Source organism: Pantherophis guttatus, chromosome 2 (assembly GCF_059756535.1).
Source record: "Pantherophis guttatus breed Tessera chromosome 2, ASM5975653v1, whole genome shotgun sequence".
NCBI classification, from domain to species: Eukaryota; Metazoa; Chordata; class Lepidosauria; order Squamata; family Colubridae; genus Pantherophis; species Pantherophis guttatus.
In genome coordinates, this window is record NC_142064.1 from 139969082 (window position 1) to 139988932 (window position 19851).

Sequence of the window (19851 nt, forward strand, 5' to 3'; positions counted from 1 at the left end):
CATTGCTTTAAACTGTAATACAGTTACTTCTCAACTTATGGTCAAATTGAGCCCAAAATTTTTGTTACTAAGCAAGACAGTTGTTGAGTTTTGCCCCATTTTATAATCTTTCTCACCACAGTTGTTAAGTGAATGTCTGTGAATAAGATGGTTATTAAGTGAATCAGTCTTCCCCATTGACTTTGCTTCTCAGATCACAAAAGGTGATCACATGCAGCAACCGTCAAATACATGCCAGTCGCCAAGCAACTGAATTCTGATCATGTGATCATAGGAATGCTGCAATGGTAATATGAAAAACAGTGATAAGTCACTTTTTTCAGTACCATTGTATCTTCGATCATTAAATGAATGGTTATAAGTTCAGGACTACCTGTGGTCCTTGGAAAAGCTTAATTACTTAATGAGTTAGGAGCATATAATGCTCAAGACTGAATTGCTCATGAAAAGTCTAACTGAAATCTCTACTCAGACCATGAATTCTACAAGTGATTTTAGGTGAGGTGCTTTGTGAGTACTTTGACATTATTATTACAATCTTCATTCCCAACTGCTTTGCAAAACTGGAGGAAGCCCAATTGCAATCATTCTCATTTTTATCTATTTTGCTAGCATACCCGTAGCATTTTCAGTTCTTGCTGATATATTTCTGTCTCTGAGCAACATCCATGACAGGTTTCTTAACTGCAAAGTTGTTGTCCTCTATTTACTCATTGGCAGATTCCCCAAGTTGTTCTGATTATGGCTGTGTGTTGTTACGATAGGAAAGCAGAAGTTACTGACAATGCTCCAAGACACTTAACTTCTACAAATAAAATAATGGCTCCAGCCCAAAATTTGGGAGTCCATTAGCACTCTTGTCAATTTGAAAAATGGACCAGGACTAAGCCGCTGCCATGTTAGAAAATGAAAACCAGATTTTACTATGGTTTCAAGTGAACTGTGCAGAGCCAGAAGCCATGTACTTTCAGAAAACTGTAGAGGTTTACAACCAATCTTTGCCTGGTGCAAAACTCTTATGCAGAGATGCTGAAAGTCTTGTGTCGAGATGGTGCCCTCCATTATGCTAATAAATGCATTACTGCCTGTCTGAAGGATTCTGGAGGTCAAATATCTGAAGCATTCTGAAAGAGACTTACAAATGCTAAATAGCTTTATCAGGGTATTTTTAGAGTGGTGTGACAAAGGTTTAAGAATTTATGTTGCATTCCCAAAGTAATTTGGCAGGACTAGGAAGAAATCCTGTATAAGAGGTTAGATTCTGACTTCTGACCCAGTAAGGTCTCTGTATCTACTGTACTGTACACAGTTGGAATGATTAAAAAAAGAAGCCAAATCACAGCTTGTTCGCTTAAGCCAAGGACTAGATACGGGTAAGCAAGTGTGTCCATGATGGTATTAATGGCATATTAAATGTCAGAGCTGAGCTATTTACTGGTATTATAGTTCCCAAACCTCTACTTACATTTATCTTCTAGTTATGTGTATCATCAAAAACCTTCGAGTTCATAAAATGCACTATAATCAGCTAAACTTGCACACTTTTAACCAAGTGTATTCTGGGCTTTCAAGTATGTTTAAGCTGATGTTTCATTGTTTTCTATTTGTCATGCATGATGGAAGTTAAACCCTTTACACTATTAAAAAGAAGAATTAAACTAGGTATCTACTAATATTCCCACAGGGGCTAGTTCAACACCTATTTAGAATAAACATTTAAGAAAATAGTTACCATACAACAAGCCAAATAGTGCCACCTCCTGGTGAAAAATAGGATTCTATAAAAAAGAGTCTGGATTAAAAGTTTTCCACAAAAAAAAATGACAGAGCATTTATTTAAGTAAAAATGTTTCAAACTATATAATAATGGTAAGAAAAGTAAGATATTTCACAATTATAAGATTATAGGTAGAATTTAAGTAAACAAATAATACAGATTAAAAATAAGGGTTTATACAATGCATCAGAGCCAGTTCCCAAAAGGTGCTTCAGAACACCGAAATGTGTAAACTAAGCATTGGTCTGCAACTTTTTAAAGTAGCCACATCTTTTCCCAGGATTGCTCATAAGCCCTCTGCGGTTGCCATCTGATCTGGAAAAAGACAAGGATGCTTTAAAAAGCTGCCCAAAGGTACTATGTTTTATGCTCCACAGACTTTCAAGTTCCATTTTGGAATTGAATCCAAAGCACTGCATAACACTATTAAAATTATTGCAACAAAGCATTTAACCAATTCAAAACACTATGTTTTATATAACACATGCAGCCAAGCTGAAAAGCTCTAAACGCATAAGGCTATCAGTCTCAAAAAAAAAAAAAAAAAAAAAGTTTACCACTATATAGGTTCTTTTTCTTGCAACTTTTTTTTCACACTGAGTCAAATCTGGCAGTTTGGTTCATAGAGAACTCTGATTGCTTGCCAAAAGAGAGAATCAAGTTTTCAAGAGGAAAATGTTATTCAGGACAACAAGTATAGAAGGTAAATTATACTGCTCAAAAAAATAAAGGGAACACAAGCAGAAGGCATCCAAGATCTGAATGAATGAAATAGCCTTATTAAATACTTTGTTCGTTACATACAGTAGTTTTGCGTTCCCTTTAATTGTTTGAGCAGTGTATGAACTACTGTATGTAAAGAACAAAGTATTTAATAAGGCTATTTCATTCATTCAGATCTCGGATGTCTTCTGCTTGTGTTCCCTTTATTTTTTTGAGCAGTGTATAATATCTGAAAGACAGAAACTATGCCATCCTTAAGCTGATTCTTGGGAACAAAGATGCTCCTAAAACCAGCTTGGAGAAAGCCAATTGATTCATAGGAACCTGGATGCCAATTTACAACTAGAGTTGTATGGACAAAATAAAATAAAATAAAAGATAAAATGGACAGATTCTCTCCTAATCCTGATCAAGCAAAGTCAGCTTTCCCTTTTATAAAATTGCAGACTGCATATCATACTGTAGGTACTGAACAATACCTCTCTTGAAAACAGTGTTACCACCATTTTAAAAAAGTATTACTCTGTTTTTATATATACATTAAAGTGCAGTCTCTTTTAAAGTAGTCCCCATCTCTTGGAAACTGATCTGGAAGCTCTGCAGTAGTATTGTTAGTAGTGATAATGTCATAATTAAGTATATCAAAGCCCTATCTTTTTCGCTTAACTGTGAAATGGCTGAAACTGTGGTAAGCAGAAGAGAATACAATGCCTTTTAAGTGACTAAGTTACAAAATGGAATGTGAAACACATTTTTGCTCAACTGAGGCAGCAGCTATCTCCACAATTTTAAGCATTTAAACTTTATCACAAAATTGGTAACATTCTTGCATGTTCCAAAATATATTCCTATAAAACAAATCTGAAGAGTTATGTGATTTTTCACACTAATTTGCAACACAAAGTCACTTTCGTAAAGACGCCTGCTTTAGGAATAACAAAACATTACACTCCAATTTAAGGCCCTGCACTTTTCAGTAAGTCCTCTATTTAAAGAAAAAAAAAAAGAGAATAAAATCTATTCTTCATCATTATCTTCATCATAGTATCTGTTCCTCTTGATCTGTTCTTCCACACTTAAACCATCTTGGTCTTCTCCTTCAAAAAGCCCTGTATCTTTGGATCTATAATTTGGACTAGTGGAGAATTCTTTTTCACTTGAGAGAATCAAGGATGAATATTCTGGAGAGATACAAATCATTGGTTCTTTCTCAAGAAATGCTGGTTGTCCTGCACCTTCTTCTTCTTCTTCTTCTTCTTCTTCCTCTTCCTCTTCCTCCTCCTCAGGCTCAGCATTATTCTGCCCTTTCTTAAATAGGAACGCTCCATTTTGTGCTTCTTCCTTTTCCTGATCTAGTTCTCTATCCTTCTCGGCAGTATTTGGGGTACCGACATACTCAATTGTACTGTTTTCTTCCTTCGGTTTGTTCTTGACTGCCATTTCCTTCACAAGCTCGTCACTTTGCCGTGCTGTACTTGTTTCATGCTTGGGAGGAGATGAGTTTTCCATTCGATAGTTCCTCACAGATACTGTTCTAAATGAGGCAGCTACCGTAAATGGTCGACATCTTTCTTTTAATGATGATGTTCTGCGTAGCTTCTTAAGATCTTGGTCTACTTCTTCCTGCGGATCTGGTTTCTGAACCTCATCCTCTGGGGGCCACTTTGGTTTGAATACTTTAATGCCTTCTTCCAAGACACTCCCTTGACTGCCTTGTTCAGGAGGAGGTGGCCAGGAAATCTTCAACTTTTTTGTTTCTGTAGTTTTTTCTTCCTTCTCAGACATTCCAGCAGCTTTTGCTTCCATGCTGGCAGCTAAAACCCCAACTTTTGCAATTGGGGCATCTTCTACTCCTGGACTATGAGGGGCTTCCACGGCATTTCCAATACAGTCATCAGTCTCAGTTTTGCTTGTCCATAGTTCTTTGTGAGGCTTATGTCCAAAACCTTCATCATAATTACCTTTAGACTTGAACAGCTGGTTAAAGTGAGGCTTGCAGTAAACATGTCCTTGAAGAGAGGCATATGTTCCAAGTCTGTATAAGGAAGACACAATAAAAATGCCCATTAGTAACTCACACAATTGAAGAAGCTTACCATGCCTTTAAAAAAAAAGCCAGCTATTTTATCACTGACTACATAAAATAACCTAAGCTAACATATGAGATTGGGCAGTTGCATGCATCTACTGTTAAATATTATACCAATCTAATTACACTAGTTGTTCTGTTTAGAATCACTTTCCTTATACAGCAACTTTAAAAGGGAAAAATTTCTCAGATACAAAAGATAGTCATAGTTTAAAAGAAATCATGGTTATTAAAAGCAACACCTGCTGTTGTCTTACAAAGGGCCATATATAAAGAGAAAACTGCAGAACCCAATCTGCAGATGGAAATTATCATAATGAACACTGTACAACCATTTCAGGACAAACCACTTATTATTTTTAAAGCTTAACAGGACATGTGGATTTTGACTAGAAAATTGTCATGGGATTGCGTAGCCAGTGTCCAAATGGAGTCAGAGACGCTGACATGAACCAGTTTTATATAAATAAATATATTTACAGTATATAAGATAGGCAAACGGGAGCATCATTAGGTAAATCAACACAGCAGGAACATCATGAGATAAAACACAGACAGCACACATATCATATAGAGCAGGGGTGTCAAACTCAAGGCCCAGGGGCCAGATCTGACCCACGGGGTGCTTAGATCTGGCCCGCGGGGCTGCCCTGGAAACAGCAAAGGACTGGCCCGTGGTGCCTCTGCCAGCAAAAACAGAGCTGTGTATGACCCTCCTGAGCTCAGTTTTTGCTGGCAGAGAGTTGCAGGAGGCCATTGCAGCTGAAAATGGAGCTTGCGAGGGCCATGGGCGGCATTCCCAAGCTCCATTTTCACTGGCAGAGGGTTGCAGGAGGCCATCGCAGCTGAAAACTGAACTCAGGAGCCTATTTTTGCTGGCAGAGGATGCTGGCCACCATAGGTGCTCCCAACACAAGGGACGTCAAGCTGACCGTGCCCACCCTGGCAATGCCCACCACAGCCCCCCAAGGTCAAACACAACCCTGATGTGGCCCTCAATGAAATTGAGTTTGACACCCCTGATATAGAAGAAAAAGGCGGGAAACAAGGAATCTCCCCCTTTACTCTTACAGCAACCAATTACAACTCTGATTCCCTCATGCAGTGGTCAACTCTCTTTAACCAATTAGCTGTGTGTTCTTACTCATTGTCCAATCCTTCCCTGCTCCAGCTATTACATTTTAAATATCTTAACAAATGGATCTGAAATATAGGTAGACCTTGCTTAATGATGGTAATTGAGACCAGAATTTTCATTGTTAAGGAATACGGTTGCAACATCATGAGACTATGTTGCTTAGCAATGGTAATCCCAGCAAATCCCCATTAGTCATGATAGTTATCTGATCTTATTTTTGGAAAAAAAAATCCAGATTAATAGCCTTCTCTATCTCTAATGCTGTTACTTTTTTTAAAATTTAGATCATATGGATTTTAATTTTCTTTTTGCTACCTCAGTTAGAAACTGCACAGTAAGCTTTATTATCTATGACTACTTCATTGTGAGCATGTATAACTGCCCCCAAATTAATATAGCTCTTGAACTTCTTGTGACCATCCAAAGACTATACTCAGTTCACATTTTGGTATAGCTCTACTATACTAAAATCATTTATCTACCTTAAAGCACATTAGAACATTAAATGTATATAGTAAACTACATTTATTTTGTTTGAGGCTTACGTGAGTTTGCTACTGCAGTAAGAACAGCGGAAACAGCTAATGTGATAGACTTGCTGGTTGGCAAAGAGACGCTCCATTGGATATACAGTCTTCTTGCAAGCAATACATATTTCCTTTGCTGGCACCTGAAATTTCTGTTGAAAGAAAAGTGGATGAACGGTGTAAATATGAACAATCTTTTGATATTTTTCATTCAAGAGTCCTGAAGTTAGCCTCTACAGAACCTTCCTCTAAAGTTAATACAGATTAAATTATGTAATTTAAAAAGAACATTCTCTCCTATGTGTACCTAGTCCTAGATCTCATCACATTAGAAGGGTTAGCATTTTTGAAAACGTTTGCAAAATCCCAAAATAATTTAGCAGGCTATCTTTTGTTTATATTTCTAACGGGCTCCAGAATTTATCGAACAACCAGATGGAATGGACAAAATTCTAAATTTCTGTCAATTTAATGTTACAATTGTATCATCTTCTTCAGCATCTCTAGAGGGACAACAGATTCAAAAGAGAGGTAATTGAAGAGGGAGACCAAGAGCAAAAGCAGCAAAGGCACTCAAGAGTCTAAAACACGGGTGTCAAACTCGTTGTGTCACGTTGCCGTCACGTAATGTTTCACGTTTTTTCCCTTCGCGGAGCTGGGGTGGATGTAGCCTACGTGTGACACATCTGGCCCGCGGACTGCCAGTTTGACACCCCTGGTCTAAAACAATGAAGACAGATTTAAAGGCTCTAACCAAATACTTAAAAATGTTAGTAGTGATTAGTTTCACTACAAAAAACACTATCATCCTGAGCATTATCAAGGCTACTCTCGGAGAGGGAGGGAGAGGAATGGAAGAAAGGGAAATGGAGAGGAAGGGAGGGTAGGGGACAGGAGTAGGAGAGAAGATGAGAAGGGGGAAAAGAAGAGAGGAGTGGGGGAAAGGAAAGGGAAGTAGAATGAGGTAGGAGAGGAGGAAGGAGAAAGTAGGAGAGGAGAGGAGGGAGGGAGGGAAGAGAAAGAGGAGAAGAAGAAGGTGGTTTGTTGCGAAATGAGGGAAGAAAGGGTAGAAGAGCAACTCCGAATGTAATTAAAATACCTTGTTTAAACGCTTTCTTTAAGGAAAACATGTATGTGCATGATTAATTATGTATAAGAAAATTTATATTTTATATTATGTATATAAGAAATAAAACTGAAAAACTTTTCCCAAAAAAAAAAGAAAAAGGCTACTCTCGGTTTAAAATGCCACTCACAATTCTTTTTTTTTTTTTTAAAGGTGGCAAATTAATGTCCAGAACAGCTCTGCTAAAGCATGCTAGAACTAGTCAGTCAGCACCACTCGGAGCTGGCTTATGGTTGACGCATGTAGGATTGTTCCTCTTCTCTCTTTTCCAGTGCTCAAGCCTGGGAGCTCTGCCTTCACCCAAGCAGAAAATGCATGAGAAAGCATACACAAAGTTGAAGAAGCGCAAGGAGTTAGGGAAGCTCAAGGGTATCTACAGGCTACGGTCAAAAAGTCACTATGGCAGCCATAACACAGGTAGTCTCCGACTTACAACCACAATTGGGATCAAAACTTTCATTACTAAGCAAGGCAGTTGTTAAGTAAGTCATGCAATTTTATGGCATTTTTTTGGTCACGATTGTTAAATAAATCACTGTGATGGTTACATGAATCATGCAATTGTTAAGCAAACCAGCTTCTCCCATTTACTCTGTCAGAAGATGGCTGGGAAGCTTGCAAATGATGACCACATGACCCCAGGATACTGCAACTGTTGTAAATGTTGGTTGCCAAGTGCTAGAATTTTAACTGTGACCACCAAAAAGGGTAACAGTCATAAGTGCAAGAATGGGTTGTAAGTGACTTTTTCAGCACCACCATAACTTCAAACTGTCGTTAAATGAATAGTCATAAATTGATGACTACCTGTAGTGCGATCAAAGCTCTGCTTCCTTTTTATGACTGATTGTAACTTCAGTGAATTTACCTGAGCAATTAGGTGAACTTTTTATCACATGCTCTGCTGCCTTCAAAATCAACTGTCAAACAATTGATTCTTATAGTAAGCTATCTAACTGAAATAATTTCATAATTTCTGGAATTAGTGCTTCAACAGGCAGAAATGATGAATGTATTCTAATGTATGAAAACTCTTCCTGTACCTTATAATTGCTATAAGAATGTGCCATTTAAATAAAAGTGAAAACAGACTGGGCGGCACAAATTAAACAAAGAGATAGGACACAGCTGGGCGGAAAGAGATGTGCTGCTAGATAGACCATTCAAGCAATGTTGATAATTAATAATATTGTACCTAAAGCCTATCAAGATTTCAGTAGGTTTAAATGCCCGGTGTTGCTTTATATATGGATTAGCTACCCACAGCTTTTGGAAATGGGTGGCAAAAAAAGCATAAAGCTGGTTTTGTGTTCTATAGAAAAACTTTTCTGGAAAGAAAGAAATGTTGCACACAATGAAACGTTTTTATTATAATGATTAGGGAAGCTATAGTGGCATGGAATTCCCCTAATAGTGCAGTCTACAGATCCTTCTAAAGAATCCAGGAAATAAATCTGAATATTAAAACTCCACCTTTTCCAGCTTGCTCTGGGAACAGGCACACTTTGCAATAAATGACATCAGTTGCAGCAATGTGTATTCCCCTTTCCAACTTACATGGGAGAAACTTTTGGGGGTGTGCAGAAGTATATTCCTTTTCAAGCATGTTATGAAGAGCAACTACAGTAGAACCATGAAGTCCAGTTAATAAAAAGAGGAGAGGACGCAGGAAAGCTGAGAGATGAGCTCACGTTAAAAAGGAAGCAGAAGACAGGAATAGAGATTAGAAACCAGGAGCAGGAAACAGAAGCTGAAAAAGACAAATGACTATTTATAAACGTATATGGACTTGTTGGAAAGTATACTAAGTAGTTCCTCCAGTGAAAAATATTTTATTATAAAGCTATTAAAGTAGGCTCAGGCGCTAAGAAATTCCTTTATGAACAGGCAAAAAATTTCAAAACAAACGGTAACAGCATATATACGACAGTATAACATATTTCACACAGAACTGTTCAGGAAAAATTACATGGACATATTAATGAAATCATCAGCAATACTGCACAGTTTCCTATTTCAGTCAAAAAGCTGACATACCCCTTCCCCCAAATTAGTGGTAAACAGAAATCAAGTGTCAAATGTTCTGGTTTCCATAAACATTTCTATGACTCAAAAACCATACCATGTACCTTCTTTCTATCCCTTTAACAGACGCAGTTGAAAATAGAATTTAGTCTATTGTAATTAAAAGGTAGAGGGAAATATAGATTGACATTGTCTTCATTATTTCACAAATATCACCAATAGTCACAGAAAACGTTATGATATGTCAGCAACTGGACTTCCTCATGGCTAAAGAAAGTTTGAAGCACTTTGTATTTTTAGAAAACATATATTCATGCAGGTATGTTAAATACAGAAACATAACAAGCTTAGGGACTCCAAAGCAGAATTATACCGATAAGCCAGTCCTAAAATACGTTTCTAAATAATTAGACCTTTTTAGGCCTATGTATGTTTTCTTTTTTCATTTATGTATACATGTATGTACATGTAGCCATGTCATTGTTCATTTGTATATCAACGTATTTGTGTTGCTTATTTTTGAATGCATTCTGTATGTTGAATATAAATTAAATCATGTTATACAGAAACCATTGTACCAAAGATACAATTTTTCAAAATAGCTTTTGTTGAGATGTCGTGAGAGTCAATGTAAAATCACAGTTAAGGTGCTGGAGTAGTGTTAAGAGACACCCACTTGGTCACTTTTTCTCAACTCACTCTGTCTCCCAGAATTGTTAGAGGAAAAACTGGGTTAATGGAAAAAGGCAAGACATAAATCTAACAAAGGAATAAGCAAATATATTTTGCAATTTCACAGAACTATAATGTAGTATTCTTTCATGACCTAAAATGTGGAAAAAGATAACTTAATAACATTTGGAAGTAAAAAAGCAGCATGATGTACAATTCTCACCAACTAATTTACATTTTTGATTTTTTTTCCTACATTGCCCATGAATGAAAAAAAATATCCATTGTACCTTCACTGCTTTGGGAGGAGAGCTGTCAGACTGAGAAGACGCTCTAGAATTAGGACTTTGCTGTTTGGCATAGACAGGTCTTGCAATTTCAATCTCTTTCTGGAAGTTACACCCAGCTAAAACAAAAGGAGTCATATTAGGTTCTTTTCCTCAAAACTCATGAATACAAGGCTCTGCCACACAGTCCCAGTTCCACCAAATCCGCCAAGCAATCAACACTGCTGCAGTTGAAGAGCGATGAGCACCTGTCTGATCATATGGCCCCCCACCCTGAATGAAAAAGAAAAAAGAAAGAAAGAAAACCCTGAATGCTTGCTGTGAAAGGAGACTTTTGAAGCTGTTAGGCCACATTCCATTTCAAGGACTTATGAACAGAATGTTATATGACACTTAGGATCCAGTGAGGCAAGAATTTCCGGCAAGAGGAAAAATGACTACCCATAACTTTTGCAAAGCAAAAATAAATAACGTTTCTATGTGATACTGGATATACTGTAGCTGAGTTAGAAATTAGTCAATGTGACAGCTGAACCTAGTTGATGGTCTGGTTTTGCAGTGGTGCTAAGAGCCTATCTATGTTGAAGTGTCCACAGACAAATCCTAGTACTAAAAAGTTAACTTATTAAATGCAGTGCACAAAAACATTGTTTTTCACAAGCTGCAAGGTGCATAAATGTTTTGTCCATAAATGAAGCTAATTAAGTAAATCAGAGCATAGGTTTTAAATGACTGGTGAGTTATCGGTTTGACCCAACAATATTTTCCTACCACATAAAATAAACTGCTAAGTATTTTTCTGAGGAGAGGAAATTGAAAACAACAAAACAAAAACAAAAAACATAGAGGTATGATTCAAACTTAAACTAAGTGAGACATTTGTTAAGTGAGTTTTGCCTTTCGTTCTGTGCATGCGCAGAAGCGCCCCACCCATGCTCCCGGTTCCGAACCGGTAGTGAAGGTAAGTGGAACCCACTACTGAGTGACACTAAAGAAAGTTAGCCCAGGATCTCTTATGATAAACCTTGATTTTTGCCTCGATAATTCCACCAAACAAGCTATTTCTAACTTCTTATCTGCACATCCATTCACATTCCCTTCAGGAGACAACACAAAAAGTACATTATTTCTAATACACACTAACCTACATGAGATCACACTATCTGATAAACAATGGGGCCAAGCAGATTTATATTCCAAATCTATTATTCTGCAATAATTCAGAGGTTTCATTAGCATAGAGTTGTACCAATATTTTTGTTTGTTTTTTTGCACTTATAGTAGTCTCTTATCCCTGTTTTTATAGGCAAGCCCTCAAATTACAACCACAATTGGGATCGGAACGTCCATTGCTAAGTAATGCGGGCATTAAGTGCGTTATGCCCAATTTCATAATTTTTTTGCCACCAGTTGTTAAACAAATCTGGCTTCCCCTGTTGGCTTTACTTGTCAGAAGCCCCCTGGGAAGTTTTTTTAAAAAATGACCATGTGATCCTGGGATGCTGCAACTTTCATTAATAAGTACTGGTTGCCAATTTTGATCTTGTGTGAGTTATTAAGTGTGAAGACCGGTCATAAGTTACTTTTTTCAGCACCACTATAACTTTGAACAAATATTAAATGAAAGTTAAGGACTACCTCTATGGCAAAATCCATTTAGTTCTATTTTTGAAAGTCAGAAATGATCAACCGTTATGCAAGCAAGGAGAACACAGTCTAATCTGTTTTAAGCACATGCAAAATTCTTAAAGGGTTCAAAGTACAGAACAATCAGCTGTGGGATGATTTAGGCAGTTTTGCTTCTGATTATATAGAAGACTGGCAGTGTTTCCAGAATTAGGTTTCAGAAGGCAAAACAGGTATTTTTCTGAACTAAATAATTGGTAAAAGCTAACAGACAGGAGGACCTTCGGGGTAGCATTGCAAACTGACCATTGATGCTTTTTGTGGAACCTATGAATATGGTCAAAATAGGAGCTGATGAAGGGATCAGCTCATCAGAATTCTTCTCAAGACTAAGAAGAAAATAAAGATCACCCGTGTGGATCTATTTAAAAATGCCAGAGATGAGAGTGATGTGCAAAAAGATGTCAAGATGAATTTACCAATGAAACCAGTTGATGTTCTGATTGTTAAAAAGACATACAGGTATAATCAGAAGAGTGTCTTCAAAAGCCTTCTTACTTTGGATTTACAAAAGCAACATATGTGGAACCAGGAAAATTTTCTTAGAGAAGAGACAAAAAGGAACTGCTTAAGGTGTTCCCGGAGGAAGAGAAATTGATAAGAAATCAACTTGTGGGACACTAATTGCCTTGGTGGCACAGCAGACTAAAGTGCTCTTAAGTAGCACCAGCTGCCTGCAATTACTGCAAGTTCAAATCACACCAGGCTCAAGGTTGACTCAGCCTTCCATCCTTTCGAGGTAGGTAAAATGAGGACCTGGATTGTGGGGGCAATAAGATGACTTTGTATAAAAAAAGAACACCGCTTAGGGGGCCCCAAAAGCCCTACTAAGCAGGTATATACAAAAGTATGAAGGTTATTGCTTAACGCATTGTAAGCCGCCCTGAGTCTCCGGAGAAGGGCGGCATATAAATCAAACCAATAAATAAATAAATAAATAAATAAATAAATAAATTGATGGGAACTAAAGATCAAGCTTTTTAAAAGCGGAAATAAGATATATAAAGTGTATATGTTTGATAATGGTTAAAAAAATATGTTATGGTTTTCTGGTAGCTGTTAATGGGATTTTTGGGTAGCTGTTAATGGAATTGTATGATGAAGCTTTAAAGATCTATTTCTAAATGGGAAGAAATTTCTTCTGCTTTATCCTTTACAGAAAATGACAAAGTTTGGATTGCAATTTTTTTTTATTAAGATTAGGAATGAATATGTTAATATTTCTAGTGATTGTTAACAGACTTTTACTGATCAGGATGTGTAATTTATGTAATGTGATTATTGATAAGGGATAAGATATGGGAAGAAGAATTTTTATTTAAGTACTAGAGAAGGCAACAATTTAGTCAAATTGCTTATATTTGCCTAGAGGAAGGGGGAGTCATCTCTTATACATCTTTTCTCATTTCTGTTTTCCTTTCCTTTTTTCCACATTTCATCTTTTTATATTATTCTTACTTTGCATTTGTTTTTGTATCTTTGTACTTGTAAACTTTAATAAAACTATTATAAAAAGCCTAGCAGACAGGAGACATCTGTTAATTCCTTATTTTGTAGGTTTGGGGATAAAAAGAGAGATTAAGAACTCACCAGTGCCATCTTCACCGAGACTGGAATTCAAACCATCTCTTACTGAAACCTGTAGGAGAGATATGCATATGAACCATCTTTCCTTATGGAGTTACCCAGAGAAGTAGAATTTATCTCATGTGATAAGCATAAAAGCAGCAAAGCAGGCAAAGTTGTTGGGAAAAGCACAAAGCAGATTGTGATTAAATGCAAAAACACAGCATTACTGCCACATCAAATCTTAAATTGCCACAAACCAGCAGTCCCTACTATTGTGGATTACATAAACCATTATACCATGTCTGGAGGTTTCTGAGGACTACAAGCTAGCAATTGGCAATGTGAAAAATAGAACACTCCCAGATAGTGTCCACAGAATCCAAACTTTAAGTAATGTTTTAATTTGTATTTTAAGGTAACATTTAAATTTTTCTGCATAAAATCACCAAATCACAACTCAAAATCGTGTAAGATTTGGATGACAAAGCCAAAGACTCTTACATTTGGTAAGTCTCAAAATTTTCACCATCCCCCCCCCCCCCCCCAAACTTTGGCACTAGTACTACAGAAAAATAATATCCTTGAGAGCTTGGATCACACTGGGAACAAATGCTTCATAGTTTTAGATTCTATTTGTAATTATTTGCATTTAGCTAACAAGTCCAATCCTCCAGCTCCAAGATCCATCTGTCTATCAAATTTATATGCTTAAGTGTATAGCTTCCACTATCATGATTTTGCAGCTCCAGTGCTTGCAAATTGTTTGATTAAGTCAGATTCTATGTAACTAATGAACATTTCAAGATTCAACACAGATACTATAAGACTATTTTCTTTGAGTAAAATTCAACTTCATTTTTACAGATGCATCCATGTTTAATTATTTTAGTATGGAAATGATTTGCCACTGGAACCTTCTGAAATTTTTTTTCAACCTTAATATTAATAGATCATCTCCTTTTTCAAGCACCAGCCAGGTTCAACTCTGTTTAGCTTCAAAGGCCAGACAAAAGAGATTACTCCCCAACCTTTTGGTCTTGGGAGGCCCAGCAGGGGAGAGGGAATGGTAAAGTGTGAGAGGCAGGTGTGCACAGCTCCATTTGCTCAAGCAGCAAGCACACGTGCCTGCTGCTTGCACAAGTGGAACTCCATGTGTGTTTGCCTGCCACGCATGTGGCCAAATTCTGAACGTGTGGTGGCCCAGTTTTGGGCCACAGCCCGGGGGTTAGAGACCCCTGCTTCATAGCACTCTCTAAGTGGTTTACAGAGTCAGCATATTGCCCCTAGCAGTCTGGGTCATCATTTTACTGACCTTGAAAGCAGGGAAGGCTGAGTCAACCTTGAACCGGTCAGGATTGAATTACTGGCAGTGAGCTGAATTAGCCTGCAATACTGCTTTCTAACCACTGCGCCACCATGTCATTTAGCCTTTGAACATGCAGTCTTCAGAAATTGAGAGAAGCATCTAGGATGATACTATCTTTCTATACACCTTTGTTTCTCCACTTTGTTTCTATACAGTGTGTGTGTGTGTGTGTGTGTGTGTGTGTGTGCGTGTGTATTTGTTTTCTGAGGTTTTCGTGGGTGTTTGTATGCAATCACAGCTGCGATCACACATTGCTCCTAGAAGCACGAAGCTGAAAACACCAGCCTGAAGATGACGAATGAGACTTCGTCGAAACGTCGCCAAGACACTTCCAATTTTACGCGGGAGAAAACCCGGATAACCAAAGACCTACACACATACACACACACACACACACACACATATATGTATAGTTTATACAGATAGTCTTCGACTTACAACTGGTCACCTAGCAACTGTTTGAATTTACAACAGACACCCCTCTCTCCAAAGGTACATAAAGACTCTGTTCCAAAGTTCCAAATCCCCCCCCATCACATGACTTATTTTGGGTGCCCATCAACTAGCCCAGCTGTTTGCAATGTCCTGTGGTCATGTGACTGTGATATTTTGTTGAAACACTTCTGGGTTTTCGCAAAAATGCCTCATGATGCATAATGATGAAAAGGTTGTATAATTGGGTTGGTCATGTGGGTGACCTGCTTTACAACCATCATGACTTACGACCACAATGGGCAGGTTCCATTAGAATACTAAGTCCAGGACTACCTGCAATCTCCCACATTGTTTTCCTCAACCCTGATTCACTATCTTTTAACATCATGCTATTTGCATTACAGTTTTTAATTTGCATGTCAATCTTATTCGTTCCACATTTGAGAACACTGTACCGCATCAGGAAGAAACACTAGCTTATCTTCGCTTAATAAAAGTAGAACTCAGCATTTTATCTACAGGAGAGTTCTATCTGGAATTTCAGAGGACCGACCAATATGTACACACATGCACAGAGTATATGTTTGTATACACATGTACACATGCATGCTTGAGTACAGGGCAATCATAAATCAAGTTGTGCCACATTCTGAGTAACAGGGTGCCTCCCCGCCCCCAATATTCACCCTGTTAAATCAAATGCACCTTAAGACTGCTCAATTAAGGAATTAATACACCATAATAAGCTTAACTGCAGCTTCCTTCTAATTTACAGTGAAAGCCCCACTGTGAGCAATTAAACTGTGCAAATTAACAAGAAGCCAAGTAAGCTGGGCTAACATTCTGTGCTTGTGGGGCTGATTTGGAGAAACAGATGATCCCAGGCATTTCACAGCACATTCAACAGCACTCTCAGTGAAAGACACTCATGTTTTAAGCCCTCACGTGATATGAAGCAGTGCTTTTGGCATGCAATTAACATGCTGGTAGGTTTATTAAATATTCTTGCGCACATTCTTCCTATACCTAGGAAAGCTTTAAAAACTTTCCCCCCCCTTATTTCCACATTTCCTGCATGAAATTCTCATGCGTATCAAGCAAATGCTTAACCGGGGCAGAAGGGAAAGCCACAAAAAAAGCCTATAAAATCATAAGTTATTCACTCTTTCAAATCAGCAGGAAGAGGCCTTTTACTGAAAGCATCCATTCAGCTGTAGGAAAAGAACAAATAAGGGAAATTACTTCTTTAATCCATGGTGCTTGCTTTAAAATGAGCTGACCTTCTGTTGGGGAAGCAACTCCCAACAAACCAGGAGGTTACTAGGATAGGATTAAGATCAGTTTACCTGAGAATGCAGAGAAAAAGCTCTATCTAAGGAATAAAAATGTGCTGATAGCTTTCAGGAAATAAGGGTATGGGTTCTGCACAGGAATTTTTTTAATGGGCATTTCATGCTACTCTACACATTACTTCATGTTCAATGACTCCATTAATCTATGCTTGGAAACAAAAAGCTACTAAGATGTATCTTGGATACTATAATACATATTAAAGGCCCGCTCTATTCAGTCTAAGGCAGTGTTTTTCAACCTCAGCTGTTTTAAGATGGACTTCAAATCCCAGAATTCCTTAGCCAGCATGTTGGCTAGGGAATTCTGGGGACTGAAGTCCACACATTGTAAAGATTTCTGAGATTGAGAAACACTGGTTTATGCCAATAAGGCAAAATAAAATATATACATTTTGGTAATCATACACAGTATAATTTTAGATTGAAATGTTTCCACAATCTTATAGCCAGAACATTTATTCACCAGTTTTCATCAATACATACAATCCCATTTTAAACATTCACAGGAATTCCATATCTGGGTTGTTTTAATTTTTAGCACCATGGCAGTCCTCTTACCTTTTCTTCAAGGTGCTGGGGAAACAAATTGTCAGAACATGGTGGCAAATTCTCCTTCTGCTCATAATTGTAGTCTTTGTCTTCATTTTCATTAGTTTGAATCTCATTCTAAAAAAACCCAAAACACTTGAGTTTGAATAAATATTAGTCTTTAGATTAATTGAATATGGGTTGAGTATATTTTTTAATATGCCTACAACTAGATTTCTGTGTAGAAGAATATGGCAAAAAAAGATGAAAGAAATATAATATTAAAGTAACAGACCCATTATCTTTACCACACAGTATGTTGTCGTTTTAACCATTCAGTCTCTTGGTGACTTTATAGCATTAGACATGACTAAATGGTTAAAACAACACAGTATATACACCCTATATTTAATTACTGTATTATTATGTTACCATTCAATTATATTCCTAAAGTCATTCTTAAGGCTAGAACTGAAATGATAAATTCATTTTATAGTCAACTAAAACCTGCAAAATCAATCAATCAATCAATAATAAACCAAAGGGAGGTACCACCTCCCTTAAAATCTTACAGTAGGACCCGGTCCACATATATAATGCTAAAGAAACTTGTCTGAAAGCTAAAGAAACCTGTTTCTAGAAAAACCAGTAAGAATTTCCCAGTGAATCTCTCAACAGAAGCATTGATATGTGGTCCTCACTTACAACCATTTGTTAGTGAATGTTCAACATCACTTTAAAAAGTGACAATCATGATTGTTCTTCCCACTTATGATGGTTGCAACATCACCATATCAATGGGGGAAACCGGATTTGTTTAATAACTGCATTATTCATTTAATAACTGTGGTGGTTTGCTTAACAAGATCATAAAATCAGGCACAGCTCACTTAACCACCTTGCTTGGCAACAGAAATTCTGGTCCCAACTATAGTCTTAACTCAAGGAATACAGAACATTTCTTGTACAGAATATTTCACCAGTAAGGCACAACCCTGGAAAAAGTCCTCCTTTGGCAGTTACTAGTTTCAACTTAGTGGCAATAGACCTTCTCCTACAAATTTGGTTTCTGTCTAGTTTAAATAATTCCATTACAGCCCTGATGGATTTTTTTGCCCAGCAAAATGGGCATAACATTCATTTCAATCTCACACTGGTGCTAACTTAAATTAATTTACATTATGTAATCAGTACCGTTAATTATACAAGTAAGGCAGAAGTCATGCTGTTGGATAAAAGTGCCCATTTGCTCCTGCTAAAAGGAAGATGAGCGAGGAGAATTGCAGCTGTGAGAACGATTGGAAAAATTATTACTGGGAGAATCATAATTCACTAAAATTAAATTCTTTCTTAAATGCCAAAGCATCGCTACAGGGAAAGTAATAGTGCCAAGCTGTTACTGTGGGAAATACTTCACTGTATGGAATTTTAAAAGTTCAAAAATGTCAAACATCATTATGAAAACTTCACAGGGTTGAGAGAAAATGTTTTTTTTCTTATGTTAACAAGAACAAGGGATATCAAATTGGTACCCCTCCCAATACTAAAATATTTTTTTTTCTTTTGTTAGAAAGCTAGCTGTATTTTGGGAAAAAGAAATTGCAATGAGTATGGTTTATGATTTTCCCTGTGTAGTAGGCATGAGTGATGACTTTTGCACTGAAAAAAGAAAAGCTTTTTTTAAAAAAAAAAAACAAAGCTTTATTTGCAGGCAGATGTCTACTTCTCTCTCTGCAATACATACACGCAACTATTAAATATGCAAAATAGCAGGAGGAGAGATATCTTCCATGCTATTTCCTGCTTGCCTTGTCAATTGCACAGAATTTGGGGAAGAGAAACATTTTCCTTTAAAAATCATTTTAGGCTTTTGCAAAGGCTTAGGGAGAAAATGCACTTCGTTCATTCCCAAATTCTCTGTTTGCTAAGCTTAAGAACATAAGATAAACTCTGATGATATACTATAGAGTTGTTTGGGCTGATGGCCTCTGCTCTACTCTCTTATTTATGGAACTCTGAAAATTATACTGCATATACTGCCTTCTATATGGTACTCTTGAGATATTTTAGACCACAATTCCCAGCGGCCAAGCCTGCTGTCTTGGGAGTTGTAGTCTAACATGCCTTGAGAGGATCTCACTTGGATAAATTAATGTAGATCTTTGTAAACAGAAGAAAATCCCACCCCACCCCCCAACAAAATTTATTTGCAGTTAGAATATTCCTATACAGATACAGAAAACATCTTGGTTTTGCACAGTGAAATTGTTTCTCTTTATCAAATTTCCAAGTAAAACGCCATTCCTTATTATCTTAAGCTTTAAGGAGCTATCAGCTCTCTAAAATAATATGTAACAACTGTTATTATTGGGTTTCATAGAATAGACCATTGAAGTCTAACCTCAATCAGCTGTTCAAGCTTTATCACAAATTAGCCCTGCATTCCCATTCCTTTCCTTCCTTTTTATAAGAACTGCTGACAAATGAGTTAGCAGACTCATCCTTGGGGAACTACTACTTTTTCCTAGAACTTCAAAGAACATGAACTGGA

The 19851-nt window shown here is 37.2% G+C and overlaps 1 protein-coding gene across 4 annotated transcripts in view; it reads right to left on the minus strand.

The window, feature by feature from the left end:
• Positions 1-1804: 1804 nt before the first annotated feature.
• LIMA1 (LIM domain and actin binding 1) overlaps positions 1805-19851 on the minus strand; it is a 73530-nt gene continuing 55483 nt past the window's right edge. For all 4 annotated transcript variants that reach the window (XM_034412434.3, XM_034412432.3, XM_034412431.3 and 1 more), the window contains exons 7-11: positions 17331-17438; positions 13641-13689; positions 10368-10483; positions 6273-6406; positions 1805-4535 (exon numbers count right to left, since the gene is read on the minus strand). In XM_034412434.3, coding sequence (XP_034268325.2) covers positions 3518-4535; positions 6273-6406; positions 10368-10483; positions 13641-13689; positions 17331-17438 — 1425 coding nt within the window. In that variant the 3' untranslated portion in view covers positions 1805-3517. The remainder of the gene's footprint in view (positions 4536-6272; positions 6407-10367; positions 10484-13640; positions 13690-17330; positions 17439-19851) is intronic.